The 16577-nt window shown below is 34.2% G+C and overlaps 2 protein-coding genes and 1 pseudogene across 2 annotated transcripts; 1 reads left to right on the top strand and 2 right to left on the bottom strand.

Annotated features, from left to right (window-relative positions):
* Nucleotides 1–1673: 1673 nt before the first annotated feature.
* Nucleotides 1674–6993, bottom strand: LOC147277546 (uncharacterized). The gene is made up of 9 exons (XM_086255660.1): nucleotides 6463–6993; nucleotides 6123–6329; nucleotides 5945–6034; nucleotides 5729–5836; nucleotides 5362–5609; nucleotides 5207–5255; nucleotides 4773–5081; nucleotides 4401–4678; nucleotides 1674–2034 (listed from the first exon to the last, which is right to left on the bottom strand). The coding sequence occupies exons 1-8, from the start codon at nucleotides 6991–6993 to the stop codon at nucleotides 4409–4411; spliced, it is 1812 nt and encodes a 603-aa protein (XP_086111786.1). The 3' UTR covers nucleotides 1674–2034; nucleotides 4401–4408.
* LOC147277547 (staphylococcal-like nuclease CAN2) lies at nucleotides 2226–4722 on the top strand. The gene is made up of 8 exons (XM_086254139.1): nucleotides 2226–2310; nucleotides 2518–2573; nucleotides 2709–2823; nucleotides 2939–3048; nucleotides 3146–3321; nucleotides 3402–3699; nucleotides 3783–3851; nucleotides 4438–4722. Exons 1-5 carry the CDS (start codon nucleotides 2272–2274, stop codon nucleotides 3180–3182), a joined length of 357 nt encoding a protein of 118 aa, XP_086110265.1. The 5' UTR covers nucleotides 2226–2271; the 3' UTR covers nucleotides 3183–3321; nucleotides 3402–3699; nucleotides 3783–3851; nucleotides 4438–4722.
* A 254-nt stretch (nucleotides 6994–7247) lies between the features above and the next one.
* On the bottom strand, nucleotides 7248–10860 carry LOC147277545 (uncharacterized; annotated as a pseudogene).
* Between the last annotated feature and the right edge of the window lie 5717 nt (nucleotides 10861–16577).

Here is a 16577-nt window from a genome sequence, read left to right as displayed (position 1 = left end):
TCTCCCTTTGATCTTTTTCTTCCCAAAAACTCAGCCATGAAGCTAGATCGAAAACCAAAAAAAACTGCCATCTTTTCCGGCGATTTCACTATTACGGCAGCAAGGCACATGACCTCTATTTTCATCCTCTCATTGCTTTGAGTTGATTGGTGTCGTTAAATCATTTCAGCAACCAACATAGATGGCGATTCAAAGCCCAAACACCCACGACCTTCTTCTGCCAATCTCTGGCGACTCCAACGGTGTATGACGGTCATGTTGACGGAGTTGTTACACTTGGATGAGGTACTAATTAATTGGTGTCTTATATATATCTATATATATATCTTAATTATTTTCACTCATTCTATATATATATATATATATATATATGAGAAATTACTAATTTTAGGTTTTATTTTGGGTTTGTTTTTATTTCTTTTGACATAAAGAAATAAAAACAAGTGAGCTGTAAAATGTGTTGATTGCTGGAGGTCTTAGAGGTCCGGACCTCAAAGGTGGAGGTCCAGTCCTCAGCTTCATGGTGGCTTCTTGGAGGTCTGGTCCTCAAGGTGGAGGTCATGTCCTCTGCTTCATGATTGTGCTGAATTGTACACGTGTCTATATTTTTAGTGGTTATGTTATTAGTTATGCTAGTTAGTCTATAGCCTATAGTTGTGTGCCATGTGGCTTGTTTTGTTAAGAGATTAGTTAGTTGGTTTCAATATTCTGTTAGCAGTTAATATATAGCTGTGATTCTTGATTCGTGTATTCATTAACTCCTTCAAGCAATATAGTTCAATGGTTTTCTTATTGACATACTGCATTGTTTGACATAGTTTTGTCCCAAATATGTACTTGATCTTTCCTGAATCATCAACTGTTTGCAGTGATAACCAAAATGTCCATCTAATAACTGCATAATTGGTCATCTTTGACCAAACAAAATTCTTTTTTAACTTATGTTCCTTTCCCTTGTGAGTTTATACTTTGTGGTTTTGCTTGGTTCATATTTGTTCTGATATTTTTTTGCCATTTTCCAACCTTCTGCAGGTTCATGTGGAACTATACACTACAACAAAAATGGTCATTTATAGCACTCAAAAAACGCTATCAAACCCTTATAATAGCATTATCCAAACCGCTATGACAGCCGACGTTATAATAGGTCGAACTTTTTGATAGCGTTTTTCAAATGCTATAAAAGAGCACATCTATTATAGCATTTCCAAACGCTATAGAAATATATTATAATAGCGTTTCTAAAATGCTATAACATACTAGAAACGCTATTATTGAGACGCTAAAATGGTGTTTTTAGAATGCTATAAAAGAGCACATCTATTATAGCGTTTACAAACGCTATAGAAATCTACTATAATAGCGTTTCTAAAATGCTGTAATATACTAGAAACGCTATTATTGGGACGCTATAATGGTGTTTTTTGGTTCTTATAATATTGTGTATAATAGCGTTTAATGCCCTTACTATAGCATTTTAAAACGCTATTGTTCTTTTTTCCCAGCATTTAATGAACGCTATAGTATTTATTGTTGACATTTTTTGGTGCCTGCTCCCAAATTATTTCTTTGCATTTTTAAATTGCCACTGAGAAATTTTTCTATATAGCATTTAAAATGAAAATTGGTCCTAAAGTACAATAGTTTCAATTGATAAAAAAAAGTATAGTAGTTTCAAAATAGAAGTTACTCCAATTAAACACCTTAAGGCTCCATAAGTATCACAATTAGTACCTTACAAAATACTAAATACTAATCTTAATTAGCTTAAGGCTACAAATACCAAACTTCAAAAAAGAAAACCAACAATATCCAAGTCTCCCAACTGCAAAACACCTCTTAGCTATAGACAGAGAGGAAAACAGTTCAACATTTTGGGTCAGTGAGAATACTAACAAATCAACGCATATTCTGTTCAACCATCTCCTTGAGCTCATGTAGGGCATCTTCCAAAAAGATATGTAATCCCATCTTGAGAATTTGTTGCAGCACCAGCAAGATACAACTCCACAGCAAGTACAACCCAACATATTCCTGTCAATACAATCAGAATCATAATTGGAACATTAAGCCTATAACCTAGAGACAATAAGGAAAATATATATATATATATCCTGCAAGCATCTACCTAGACAGATGAACAGAATTTAATATTTACATAAACTTGTTTTGGAGGAGAAATTGACATTATATAGCCATAAAAGTTACAGTTGATAAATCTAGCCCAATGATAAAAAAACCTTATTGTACATAAATGTACTGCAGGATGAGATGATTTCAGCAAACTCAGATAAATCTTTGTACATAAAGGTACTTTTTTAAAACTCTTCAGCACTATTTGTAGCCTGTAATGTAAAAATATTTCTCAATTCTCATTCGTTTTCTATGTCTCAGCAAAACATAAACAAATAGGTAAGGTCAATGGTTTCAGAACTTTCAGCCTTTCTGGGTTTGTTAAATCTTCATCCCATTTTATCGAAAGTTGACTTTTTTTCTTTTTTGTGATTATGATTAAAGGTCCCAGAAGGACTCCCTCAGCATGCTGTCTCGTCCAAGAAGGCTCAAGCTAACTGGTGATCAGCATGCAATCTATCTCATTAATCAACATTTGAAACAAAAAAAAAATAATAAGAAATGGTCTTAAGAAAATTCTCTCCATGCATGCAATTAACTAAATTTGGTTTCTCTGAATTTTCAAATATATAAAGGTACAGAAAACTAGTTGAGAAATGGAGAGAAGCAAAACCACCACCACAAACAGCTGAAGAAGCATCAAGGCTTGTTATTGAAACACTCAAGAGACACCAAAAGGCTGATGTTGAGGTACACTCAGTTACTCAAGAACTAGTGCCACACAATGTGCAGGCTGTTACATGATGCTCACAACAATAATGGGGTATATTAACATAAAAATTCTTTTGTGATTGTTTATCTATAGGGCTTATTGGCTTTCTATGGTCTCTCTCTTCCCTATACTCTGGTTCAACTTTCTGCTGGGGTCCCAACTTCATTGCCTCAAGGAGTACAGTTTGAGTTCCAGACACTACAGTAATAAAAACAATATAGAGCTCTCAAGTACTTCTTTTCACCAAAACTAAGTGCCTTGAAACTAGTTCTGATTGGTAAATCATTTTGATGAAACCAGGTTGACGCAAAAGCAATTTCAGATGGTGATACTGTAACAGTGTATGTAAGCACAGCAGATCCCAAAGATCAAAAGCACGCACTAATAAGAATTATACAAAGGCAGATGAACTTCACAAAAAAATCACTGATGCAGGATATCGGTTGGATATCATATGCCTCTTGCATAAATTTCATGTAATTGATCGTTTAGATTTAACACCATTTAACTTGTAAAATAAAAAAGGGTTTCTAATTGATTTTTCCCTTTCATCTAGGGTACTGAATTTTCAAAACGAGGATATTCTTGCCTGAAAGTATTGGATTCTACTAAGGTAAGATTATCTGCTTGTAGGCTTTCAACTAGCTGCAACTTATTCTACAAGCGAAAGATAATTGATTCTAAGAGAAAACAGAGGTATAGATGCACCAGAGAGTAAAATGCCATACGGAAAATAAGCCAAAGATGAGCTGGTTCAGCTTATTCAAGGCAAGTGTTTGAGGGTCCTTGTCTATGGGCAAGATCGTTATGGCCGTTGTGTAGGTGACATATATAGCAATGGCATATTTGTACAGGTATTATGCCACCTAACATTAATCTCTTTCTGCCATATATTGCCAACAAGTCTTCTAATCTCTCCCTTCTCAATTTCAACCAGGAAGTAATGCTCAAGAAAGGGTGTGCATGGCATTACGCAGCCTATGACCAGCGCTCAGAATTTGGGAGAGTGAGTATAAACTGTATAATTAATATCATATTACTAATTCTGTATTTATTGCACTAGAATTGTACTAAGTTAAATAGTATGATAAATTTGTAAAACATAAAGAAAAGAACTTCAAGATCAATACTATATAAATGTCTTTTAATACAGATCTTTGGTTTAGTTTCTTTTAAATACTATAAAAAAGTACCTTTAAAAAAGTTAGACAGTTGATAAATCTAGCCCAATGATAAAAAAACTCAGAATGAGATGATTCTTAGCTGAAATTAAAGGTATGGAAGTCTAGTTTAAGTTGGCAAAATGTCAAAACCAACGACTTTGTCAAACGGTACCAGTTTTCAAAAGATCACAATAAGGGCAAAACTGGTTTTACAAGATAGTTTGGGGTTTTCAACTAAAACTTGGGTTTTAGAATGATTGTAACCTGCCAAGCATACAAGTTCACACACAATCATCTTTTCAGAGTTCCAAGACAGATTTCACAACCAAAAACAATAAAAAAAAATCACCATGAAACTCAATTTTAAATATTTTGAGTTGATAAATGCTTACCTAAATCTCTATTGTGGCATAACAACTTTGTCTGCAGGCCATGCTACTGTACTGCCAAGAGCTTCTTCAATACAAGTCATGTCAGATGAAGGCCTCCATAAATATGCTTCGGGTTTCCTTGCTATATCTACCCAAATTCTCATGGCATTCGGTCCTAGAGGAATATGATGAACAAGCTGTTTTGGATCACTTGAAGACCAACGTCCTTCAGCCACTATCTCACCAGATCCAGTCCAATCTAACAACTTGCACTTGCTCTTTGAATTATTATTCACACTCTAACAATAAGAAACAAAAGAAAATATTAGTTATCTTTAGATTGATATTTCAACATGTATATGTATGATAATTCAATACAAGTAAGTATTTTACCGACGGAGAAGATAAATTGCCATTTTCCTCAGCTTGTTGACTCATGGGCATAACAACTTTGTCAGCTGGCCATGCAACTGTATTACCAATAGCTTCTTCAATACAAGTCATACAAGATGTAGGCCTCCATAAAAATGCTTCAGGTTGCTTTGCTATGTCAATCCAAACCTTCATGGCATTAGGCCCAAGAGGGATGTGATGAACAAGTTCTTTTGGATCACTTGAAGACCAACGTCCTTCAGCAACTATATCCCCTGATCCAGTCCAATCTACCAACTTGCACTTGGTTTGTGTGTGAGTATTAACACTCTATATAATAACAAGGCAAACATAAGAAGAAAAAATATCAGGTATAGTTTTAAATTGATATTTGCTCTTGTACATAGCTTTTTTTATTTATTTTTTTTATCATGCAATACAAGTAACAACTTTACCATTGGCGAAGAAGCATTTTCATGTTCCCCATTTTGTTGACCCCCATTTGGTTGACCCTAATAATGCATAAAGTTTGGATTCAATCAGTAAATAGGTTACAATTGTATCTAAATCAAAAGAATATATATTTAACAGTTTGTTACTTGCCTGAATGTTCATTAAACCACGGACTAAGTCCTCCAAATACTTTATCCTATCTTTAAGTTCAATCTGCCCTTCTTGAAGCTGGGCCACATGTTTGTCCCTCGATTGTAAGAAAGATAATTTAGTAAGGGTCATTCCTTTTCCCATTGCTCTTATCCTTCCATTAACATCTGGACCAAGGACTTTGGTTAGAGCATCTTCTTTCACATTAGTTGTTGAGCACGATGGTGAAACACTTTCTAATTTGTTCAACTCTTCCTAAAGGAGGTGATAAAAAAATAGATAAGTACAATAAAAACAAAGTACCATACAAAATTAGGCAGACATATCATAAAGGGGTGCCAGGTAATGTAAAGTATATAGATGATCTTTCTTACAATAGTTTCACCAGCTGATGTGTTCACTGGTTTACCATCTTTTCTGGTGCGTGATTTAATCCAAACTTGAACTCTAGAAATGGAGGATGGGTTTGCACTAGTCTTTTTCTGAAAGAAAAATAATAATATATATCAAACAGAAATACCACTACTTGAACTATTTAATAAACAAAAACCTAGCTAAAAATATATTAAATTCAACAAGTTATATATCACCATGTCAACAGTCAATCGAGCAAATCCTTTTCGACTGCATGTGTGTGGAATTTGTTTGCGCCTCATTTTTTTGTACTTCTCACTTCTAGCCTGGAAAAATTCATTAGAAAAAAATATGTAAATAACTTATGTAACTTTCACCATAAAAGTACAACAGTTAGTTAATCAATGTGTTTACCTTAAATGTTGGACTTGTTTTTGACTTTACAAAACTCTTCCATACATTAATATCTTTAATGTTATCAGGCCGAAGTTTAAGCCTTTCTTCTTCATTTGGTGCTGTGAGTAATTGGTGAACTAATCTTGATTTTGAAGCTCTCCAAAGACAGCCCATCTCCTTAAATATATAGTCTTTTTGCCATCCCTCATCAACTTTGTACCTTGCCTACAAGTTATACATTGTAGAATTAATAAAAATTTGCACAACTAGGTAAAATATGTACATAACAGTGTACATATAAAATTTATATGATCAGATAAAATGTTAGAAAAAGTACCATTAAACTATTTTCACTTACCTGAATAGATTTCCACAAAATTTCTTTTTTATCGGAATCATTTTTCCTCCAATCATCAAGTGTTACAGGTACATTTTCTCGCACAAGTGGTCCTAAATATGAAGACAAACTGACTGATCCATCTCCAATTGCTTCACCCCCATCAGTCCATTCAACTTCAACCCGACTATTAGCATCCAAAGCAATGTCCTTCATTTTGGTTTTTCCTCTACTCTTTTGTGAGGATGCAGCTTGGGGTGCTTGTGATGATGCAGCTTGGGGTACTTCTGATGATGCAGGTTCATGCTGGGGTGCTTGTGGGGATGTAGGTGTTTGGTTGAGTTGGATAACAGGCTCTGGAGTGCCCTCTCTGTGCAGTGACCCACCAGTACGATTTGTAGGTGAATCAAGTGGTCCTTGTTCTGAGATTTGAGGCCTATCTTGAGATTCTTTTGGAGTTGGCTGTGTGTCCATTGGTTGGAGGTTAGGATGAGAAGTGACATTTTCTGTTGCCTTTTTCTTGGACGCTGATCTCGTAGTACGCTTAACCATGTTTACTGACCTGTAGGTGGGATAAAGCACAATAATTCAAAATAATTAGAAGTATGCTTTTTATTTTAGAACAAAAATGAATCAATATATAGAATAAAAAATCTGAAACAAAAGACCAATGCAACAAGTTTACTTACTGTTCTGAACATTAAAAGCTAGGAAAGAAATATGAAATAAAAGAAACATCACATATATATAGAAGAAATATGAAATGAAAGAAACATCATGTTTCATTGATAATCTAAGTACATATATTACACAAAGATACCATCACAATCCCCCCTCACATAACTAACTTGCTCACTACGTTCATCAATATTCATCTCAATTTCATTTGGAGTGGGAACTACATCTACATTCTCATCATACTTTTCCAACTAATAGAAACCTCTCGGTGGTGCCTTTAATAGGATATACCAGTTAGAGGAATCATGTTCTCTTGAATAAAACACTTGCTTCGCTTGAGATGAAAGGATAAATGGATCTCTCACAAATTGACTTTGACCTTGGTGTAGGTTAACAATGGTAAATCCATCTTCAACCCTAACACCATTACCAACATTTGCCCAATGACCTTAAAGATCGGAACATAACATGAGTGGTAATCTAATAAAATTATATCAGTTAGTATCCCATAATAGGTAACCATATCAGATACTTGTGCAGCATCTTTTGCGCTTGCCCTACACATGCTAATTGCTTCAATGGAAACACCACTGTTTTGAGTTGACAACTCAACATCTATTGTATGAAACCGCTGCCCATTGATCATATATCCAGTGAAGGACAATGCCCCATTTCTTGGCCCATATGCAAGCAATTTTAATAACTCTGAATGATTACTTGAATCAATAGGAATCTGTCAAAAAAAAAAAAAATCAAACTAAGTCAAAGATATAATTCATTTTATATGTTGTAGCTGAGAACATTTGATCTTCTAGATAGTGTGTCACCTTTTTCTTTAACCATGATGCAAATTTTTCAGTGTGTCTCTTCCAAAGTAAGCTGGAATTTTTTTGAAGACTTTATGCATCCTATAGTATAATGCAAAAATAAGTGAGTTAACTTGTATCTCTAGTTAGAAATTCTACAATTTTATGAGTGATTTACTTACTCTAAGAATGGTTCCACATCTGATGTATTGAATAGCACACAGCGGTGAGCAATTTCTAACAATTCATCACTTAATGTAATCTGTCTTTTCCCAGAAATTGGACGACCTTCAAGAATTACCTCATTCCCAAAATCAGAATTTCGTACTTCTTGAACATCAACTTCAATTGAGTGCTGTAGAAACTCACTACAAAATGCCATGCATTCATCTGCAAGATAGCATTCTGCAATGCACCCCTCAGGTCGTGCACGGTTCTTCACATATCCCTTGAATATTTTCATATGTCTGGAAGCATAAAACCATTATATTAAAACATGTACAACTTCTAAAATGAATGATTAAGTACAAAAAATTGATATGTGTTCCTAACCTCTCAAAGGGATACATCCAACGGTAGTGGACTGGTCCACACAATCGTACTTCTCTTCCTAAATGAATGGGCAGGTGAATCATGATATCAAAAAATGGAGGAAAAAACCTTTCAAGCAAGCATAAGGTTTCAACCACCTCACTCTCAACTGATATCATTTTTTCCCTATCAATAACACGCTGACAGATTTTGTTGAAGAATACACTCATTTTCATTATTGCATTTCTTGGCCCTTTTGGCAGCAATCCTTTTACTGCTACAGCCAACAGTTGTTGCATAAGAACATGATAATCATGAGACTTGAGGCCCATAATCTTGCATTCCTCTACTGATATACAGTTCCCAATGTTAGAGCTATAACCATCAGGTACCTTCAAGTCAAATAACCTTTTGCAAAATGTCTTTTTCTCAGCCTTTGATAATGTATGTGGAGCTGGAGGAAGGTATGTTCTTGTTCCTCGATCTTCTGCATATAGGTCCTTCCTAATTCCCATATCTTCTAAATCCTTACGAGCATTGAGTCCATCTTTTGATTTCCCATTAATATCCAAAAGTGTGCCTATTATGCTTTCACAAAAGTTTTTCTCTACATGCATTACATCCAAATTATGGCGTAATGGCAATTCCTGTTTGGATCATAAAAATTATGCGTTTAGAGTTTTTATATACTATTAAATTCTTAATAAAATAAAGTTTAGAGTTAAAGGATATAAAATACTCACCTCCCAGTATGGTAAATCAAAAAAGATTGACCTCTTCTTCCACATCTCTTCCCCATTTTGGTCTTCTCTTTTTCGTTTTCTCTTATCAGCTTTTCCCCAAACATTCACAAAATCTTTAAGAGCAAGAGAAATATTTCTACCTGTCATGATTCTAGGATTTCTTCCATTTTCTTCCTTGCCATTGAACCATGACTTATTTTTCCTAAATGGGTGTGTTGGAGGTAGAAATCTCCTATGACCCATGTATACACCCTTCCTACTATACTTTAGCCACTGGTAATGAGTATTTTTACCACATATAGGACATGCTGTACTACCCTTTGTCTTACATCCAGCAAGATTTCCATATGCTGGAAAATCATTTACTGTCCACATCAAAATTGCTCTTAAATTGAAGATCGTTTTACTAAATGCATCATAAACATTCACTCCAATATCCCACAAATGTTGCAAATCTTCTATAAGTGGCTGTAAATATACATCGATGTCATTTCCAGGTTGCTTTGAACCAGGAATCAATAATGTTAACATAATGTTCTCTTTTTTCATGCATAATCCAGGTGGCAAGTTGTATGTAACGAGCATTACTGGCCAACAACTATATGGTTTGCCGAAATTGGAAAATGGATTGAAGCCATCTGTAGAAAGACCAAGCCTAAGGTTGCGTGGATCAGCTGAAAATGATGGCCATTTATCATTAACCAAGTCCCAAGATACAGAATCCACCGGGTGACGCATCTTCCCATCATTGCTTTTATGATTGAAATGCCACCTTAAATCTTCAGCCATTCTTTGAGACCTAAACATCCTTCTAAATCTAGGAATGATAGAAAAATATCTCAAAACTTTAGCCGGCACACCCTTTTTAATCTTCTTTGTACGCTTGTCAACCTTCCATCTTGAAGAATCACATTTTGGGCAATTGTCCATGTTCTCATACTGTTTTCTAAAGAGACAACAATCGTTCTTGCAAGCGTGAATCTTTTCATAGCCTAGATCGAATGCATTTAGAAATTTTTTTACTGAGTACAAGGACTTGAGAAGCACATTCGACATTGGTAACATGTCATGCATAATCTATAGAAGGCTAGTGAAACTCTTATCGGTCCATCCACTTACAGATTTGTGTCTGTATAAAGTTACAATGGCCGATAACTTTGTGTAATTTGTACAACTAGGGTATAGAGGGGTTTCTGCATCTTCTAATTGTTCAATGAAATCATCATCCCTTCTTTCTTCAACAGGCTCTATATAGTCTTCATCATGCAAGTAGGCTGCTCTATATAATTCATATGCCTCATTCATGTCCATTTCTTCAACTCCCTCATCTGTAATTGGCTTTTCCCCATGATGAAACCAATTTGTGTATGTGAGATCCATTCCCTTTATCACCAAATGCTCAAAAATAGTATAAGAAAAATGATGACTTAAGTTCCGGCAATTTTTGCAAGGGCATAGAATCTTTTCTGCGTTCCCTGAATTCTTTTCTGCCATCTTTACAAAATTCCATGCTCCTTGCAAGTACTGATCAGTAGCTCTAACATTTTAAAAAAAAAATGAATGTACTAAGAAGTCTACCAAGAGTGTTTAATTTTTAACTATTCAATTAGGTTGTAAGGTTATTGTTACCTGTTCAGATGCACCCAATCTTTATCCATCATCCTAAAGTCATATAAGATCTACAATAACAAGTCCTAAACTCTTAGAGAACCGATCCCATATCAATTACTCAATTGCACAAAACTTAAAATAACAAATTCTGCATTTCAAAGTGATAGAGCAAAAAATAGATATATAAATGAAAATTAGTAAAGAAAGACTAGTACCAAACAAGAGATTTTCTCAATTGAGTTGTCTATATGTCTAATAAAATATAGTCAAATGCAATGATTTCATTTAATGTAATGACTCCATTTAAATGAAGCATTTAAAAATACCTCTTTGCACTCAACAGCACCAAAACCTCTGTAAATGCAATGGTTTGATTGATCTTCAGACCAATCTACCCTCGAATCTCTGCTTTTGTTACAACAAAATAACATTGTTACTTCATAACTATATATAAATAACATTATAAACTATAAAACAATCCTACATTGACATGAAAAATAAATAAAAAGAAAGAGAAAAGGGAATGGTTGATGGGTGCAGAGAGTGAAAGACAACATTTTTTAGGACAGAGAGAAAAATAGAAAGTGAAAGAAAAAGATATAGATCCATATCCTAGCTAGCTTCTGTCCACAATGCCAAAGAGAAAGATAAAGATGTTCTAAGACTTACAAAATAGTATACACCTCTCTCTCTTGCATATCAATTGAATAAAAAACAATAATAAGCAAGAAATCATCCAATAAGCAAGAAAACTTGTGATTGGTTTTTGGAGTTTAAATATCAATTAAATGGTTCAAGTAGCATAAGTTGCAAAGAAGTCATCCTCCCCCCAATTTTTTTCATAAAAACAAATATTGACCTTCCCCCAAATTAGATATATAGCACAAAGCTAAATATAGATAATACAATTCAGCCCCAATAAGTATAAATAAAGAAAAACTTAAGACTAACAAATACCAAAATATAACACAGCATTGTGCTACGAGTATCCCTTCTCCTTTTATGTTCTCTTAATTCCCATTCTCTTTTCTCAATTGCAAAATTTTAAATTATTTGTTATTCATGCATTTGCTAAAAATAAGTATATAGGTGCAACAAACTTTTGATTTCACATTTATTGGGATTCTTCTGTCCCAATATTTTAATTTAATCAATGTGCCCTCCATACCAAGGAGTTGTGTCAGATAATCCGATCCCCTCTTAATTACAAATGACCATGTGACTAGTCAATGAAATCAAGAACAAATAATGTTGTCCTGTGTACTTTTAATTTAGATAGAATATGATCTACAAAAACCACAAATACACATGGAGCTAGCAAGGGAGATAATTAAAATTAATTTTAACACATTAATGAGGAAAGGAAAATACCAAAGCTAAAGCAAATGTGCCATCTAAAGGCGCTGCATGCGAAAGTTGTCCAAATATGCCCAGCGTTGCCTATGTATGAGAAATAATCAGAACCAGTAAGTAGATATAGCACAACCTATTCAATCATAATTCAACTACCCAAAGAAGTACTTAATTACCTAGCTAACAAAACTCACCCAATCACAAAGAAGGAATATCCTTCATAAACACGGTTGCATAGAAGAAAGAATATGTTGAAAGTCCAAAATACAAAAGAGAAGTACTTTGTACCTGCAAATATTTCAGATTAGGTGATCTCTTGAGCAACTCTACCCACCAGTAACAGCAATCAAGAACAACCAGCTTCAATTCGCTCAAATTATCAAAAGCAGGTAGACAAGAAACCTTCATGAAATAAATTAGTGATCAAACATAAGATTCCAAATAATATATTGCGAAAATTTTTTTTTAAAAGGACATTCAGTCTCAACAACTACATGTATAGGTTTGGTACAAAGAAAGAACAACAATAACCATAATAGGGCAAGAAGAATGTAATATGGGAAATGCAAGGGATGTGTCTTTCCCTCGCATAGTTTAGAATACCACTGGAAAGGTGCACAAATTTTGTATGATTTGGGTTTGTATGTAAAAGGGAATAAAGATGAGAACTGTCTTACAAAATTACAATTCTTTTTCTTTATTATTTCCTTTGCAAACCAAAACCTAAGTACTATTAAATTTTTTTCATACCAGCAACCTGTCTAGCATTTATGCCTCACCCCTCCACTCTTCCTCTCTACAAAAGAAGAAAAAGGAAACAAGTAGCTGCCCTTCCCCTTTCACAATCACCCCTTTCTTTCTTCAAAAATTACCCTTCGCCTTAAATTTCACATGCAAAAGGTTCACAGCCATTATAAGAGCCTATATTCATCCTGTACTATTTTTTGGAAGTTACATTCTCATCAGAGTTTACCAGTAACTAATTGCAATTCTAAAAAATACGCATAAAACATTTAACATGTGGAATGCAATAAGGAACAAATAATAAAATAAAAATTACAATTAAATCACCAATGTAGATTTTCTAATGAGTTAAAATATCTAGAACCTAGATTACTTTTTTTTATTTTTTATGAGAAACAGACTTTCATTAATGAAAAAAGAAGTACAGAGTACAATACAGTGGACAAGATCCTAAATAACAAGCTCTAGGATGTTCTAATAATAAAACAAGTAGAATACAACAATCAACATATAGCAGAGTACAACATCCTAAAAACAAACTCTAGTATGTAGTACAACAACAGAAACAAATCTAACACACAACATCCTCCCAATTAGACATAATTACAGAGAATTAATAGTCCCTGAAATCTGGATCGACTGATGCCCATAGGTGAAGCCCCAAACCAAACTCTCTCCCCACCTTTGAACAAACAGAAAAGAAGAAACAAACTACGCTCTTACCATCGAAGTGTTGAGCACTAGCCCCATATTGGTTAGGCTAGATGTCTAGTAAAGTTATATATACCCACTTAGTCTCTCCATGTAGCAGTTTAAACTTTTCGGGTGGATATTCAATACCATCAAATATAGGTCATCTTAACAGGGATCACATATTAGAAATTCTGGACACATAAAAAAGGGGGCATTTGCCCAGTCTATGACCAACTAAAATAGGGGTCCAACATGAGGGAAAGTGTTTGGCACAAGTCCCACAGTGGATGCCAGCTTAAAGTGCACAAAATATGAACGGCTAAGTCAACAATAAAGATCAAGTTTCAGCATTCTTAAGCCTAAAAATGTTGGCTAACAAACTCTTCTCATGAAATGACATTTTTTTTTGCAAGGTCATCAATATTCTTTGTGTGTCCATACACATACATACACTAACACTAATATAAAACCTTTAAATATCAGAAAAACAACAACCTAACTGAAGAAAAATAATGCAATATAAATATAAACAGAAAAAGACTAACAATAATAATAAAATAAATAAATAATTCACATTATATATCCAAAATTGAATGGAACGCACCTTTACTAAAAGAAAATTCACTGAAGCGATTGAGAGGACAAATATGATGCTTACAGAAAGGAAAAACCACTGAAGCGATTGAGAGGACAAATATGATGCTTACAGAAAGGAAAAACGAAAGAAAGTCAGAGAATTGCCACTCCATAGAAGGATTATAAATCAAAATATATAATGCAAAAACCTAAATGAAGAAATGACAGACATAACTATATAAGTGCAAAATATATATATACATTTACCTGAAGAAATGCCTTCAATACCCACAATAATGCCAGCAAAAGCACACCATTAACCGAAAACCCACCTATATATGTGCACAAATAAATTTTCAGAACCAAAAACAAATAGATAAATTCATAGACCAAAGAATGAATATAAGTGCACAGATAGATTTAGAGAAATAAAACAAAATATAGATGCACAGAAAGGAACATGAAAATTTTGAGAAAAAATTGAGTCTACTGCACATAATTTTTCCAAAACCCACTAACCCTAAAATCAAAGAGGTAGATAATCAGGAGAATAGAAGTACATTGAGTCAATTGCACACAATTTTCCCCAAAACCCAAAATCAAAAAGGTAGATAATCAGGCTTACCCATGGATGTGACAGAGAGTAAGCGAGCAAATAACCGATCGGTGGACAGAGAGTAAGCCAGAGGAAGATTAGAGCGAGATTGAGACAGTGAGATAGAGTGAGAGAGCGTTCTGTGTATTTGGGGAAAGATTTTTTGCGACAGAGTAAGAGGAAAAGCAGGGAGCTAGGGAAAGCAGGGAGTGAGCTTGAGCGTATGTTCTATGTTTTTTGTTTTAGTTTTAGTTTTAGTTTTTTGTGAAATAGGGAGGGAAAGCAGCGCGCGTTATTTTCTTTTTGGGTTTAGGTGTGGCGCGCTCAAGACCTGATCAGCATAAAATGATGTTATAGCATTTTTAATGGATATGCTACCATTGTGTTATTTTTAATAGCAGTTTGAAAAAAGTGCTATAGTGAAATGCTATCATAAGTACATTTTGTTGTAGTGATAAATACCATGGTCTGTGGTATGGATCAGTATGTTCTTTCACTCTTTCTTTAGTTAACTTCAAATTTAAGTGGATACATAAAAATGAAATTTCCCGATTTAACCAAAGTGATATGCTCTAGTGATGATTTTTAGTAACCTTAATGAAGAAAATGCAGTGTATAACATACTACTCAAAAGTCTAATTTATGTGTCTGTAGTATAGGTCAACAACTCTTTTTATTTATATGAACAAGTATAACAATGATAGTGCATCGTGGGATCTGTCTTGGTTTTTTTTTTTTTAATTATTATCTTTAGGTTATGGAAGTGAGAGAAGCATGAAAGTATTGTGAGCATATATAATTTCATGTGTGGTTGAGTTATATCTTTGCTATTTTACAGGATGTTGCTGTCAAGGTATTCTCCAAGTAAAAATATGAGAAAGTTCTGATATTTTCCTTCAGACAAAAGGTGTGCTTCTTAGCTGCTTATTATTTGGGTTTGGGAAGCATACTTATAGTTTCTTATTTTAATCTGTACTAACTTAAACTTTCTTTTAATTTATGCCTTGTGTGTGTGTGTTTTCAATCTATATGTATTGCCTTCAAGTTCACAGGTGAACAGGAGAATGAGTCACAGATGGGGTTCAAACATGCATATGGGGAAGGTATATGTCTGAACCTCATATGTGACTTGAATACTAGCATGAGTTCCCCTTAACTAGTCTTTCTTTTTCTTTTTCTTTTTCAACATGATTAAGTAATAGTTTCTCTATTGCCTCTCAGTAGGCATGAGGCATTTTTTCAGTGCTATCAAAGTTCATTATATTTTTCATTTTGCAAGCTTATTTGAGTTTGTTGTAGTGAAAGGTATGTTTTCACTTCTATTAATTATAACTTCGATTATGGCATGTTTATAACTCCAAAATATGGTTTTGCTTATGTTCAACTTTGACAAAAAAAAATTCATTTTCAACTTATGTTCCTTTTCCTTGTGAGTTTATACTTTGTGGTTTTGCTTGGTTGCGATGTAGGACAAGAAGATCAAGAAGAAGACTTGAGGACCAAACCTCATGGGAAAGGACCGGACCTCCAGAAGCTGAGAAGAAGATTGAGGACCGGACCTCATGAGAGAAGACCGAACCTCCAGTAGCTTGAAAGTGCAAAACCTCCTTCTTCATTTGCACTTTTCTTCTCTCTTCCTTTTCATCCTTCACTTTTTTAATCAACAACCTCATCCTTTTCATTTCTTTTTTGTTCTTTATCCCATAAATCCCACATCTTTAGTATTGTCCCTTGTTTATTTGAATTGTTGTCTTGCATGAAATAAGTTTTAATGTAAGATTCAATCCCACTGCAGGATATGTTTGG

This window comes from Dryas octopetala, chromosome 8 (genome assembly GCF_963921425.1).
Source record: "Dryas octopetala chromosome 8, drDryOcto1.1, whole genome shotgun sequence".
NCBI classification, from domain to species: Eukaryota; Viridiplantae; Streptophyta; class Magnoliopsida; order Rosales; family Rosaceae; genus Dryas; species Dryas octopetala.
The sequence above is the reverse complement of the archived record's forward strand: the minus strand, read 5'-3'. Positions and strand labels throughout refer to the sequence as shown.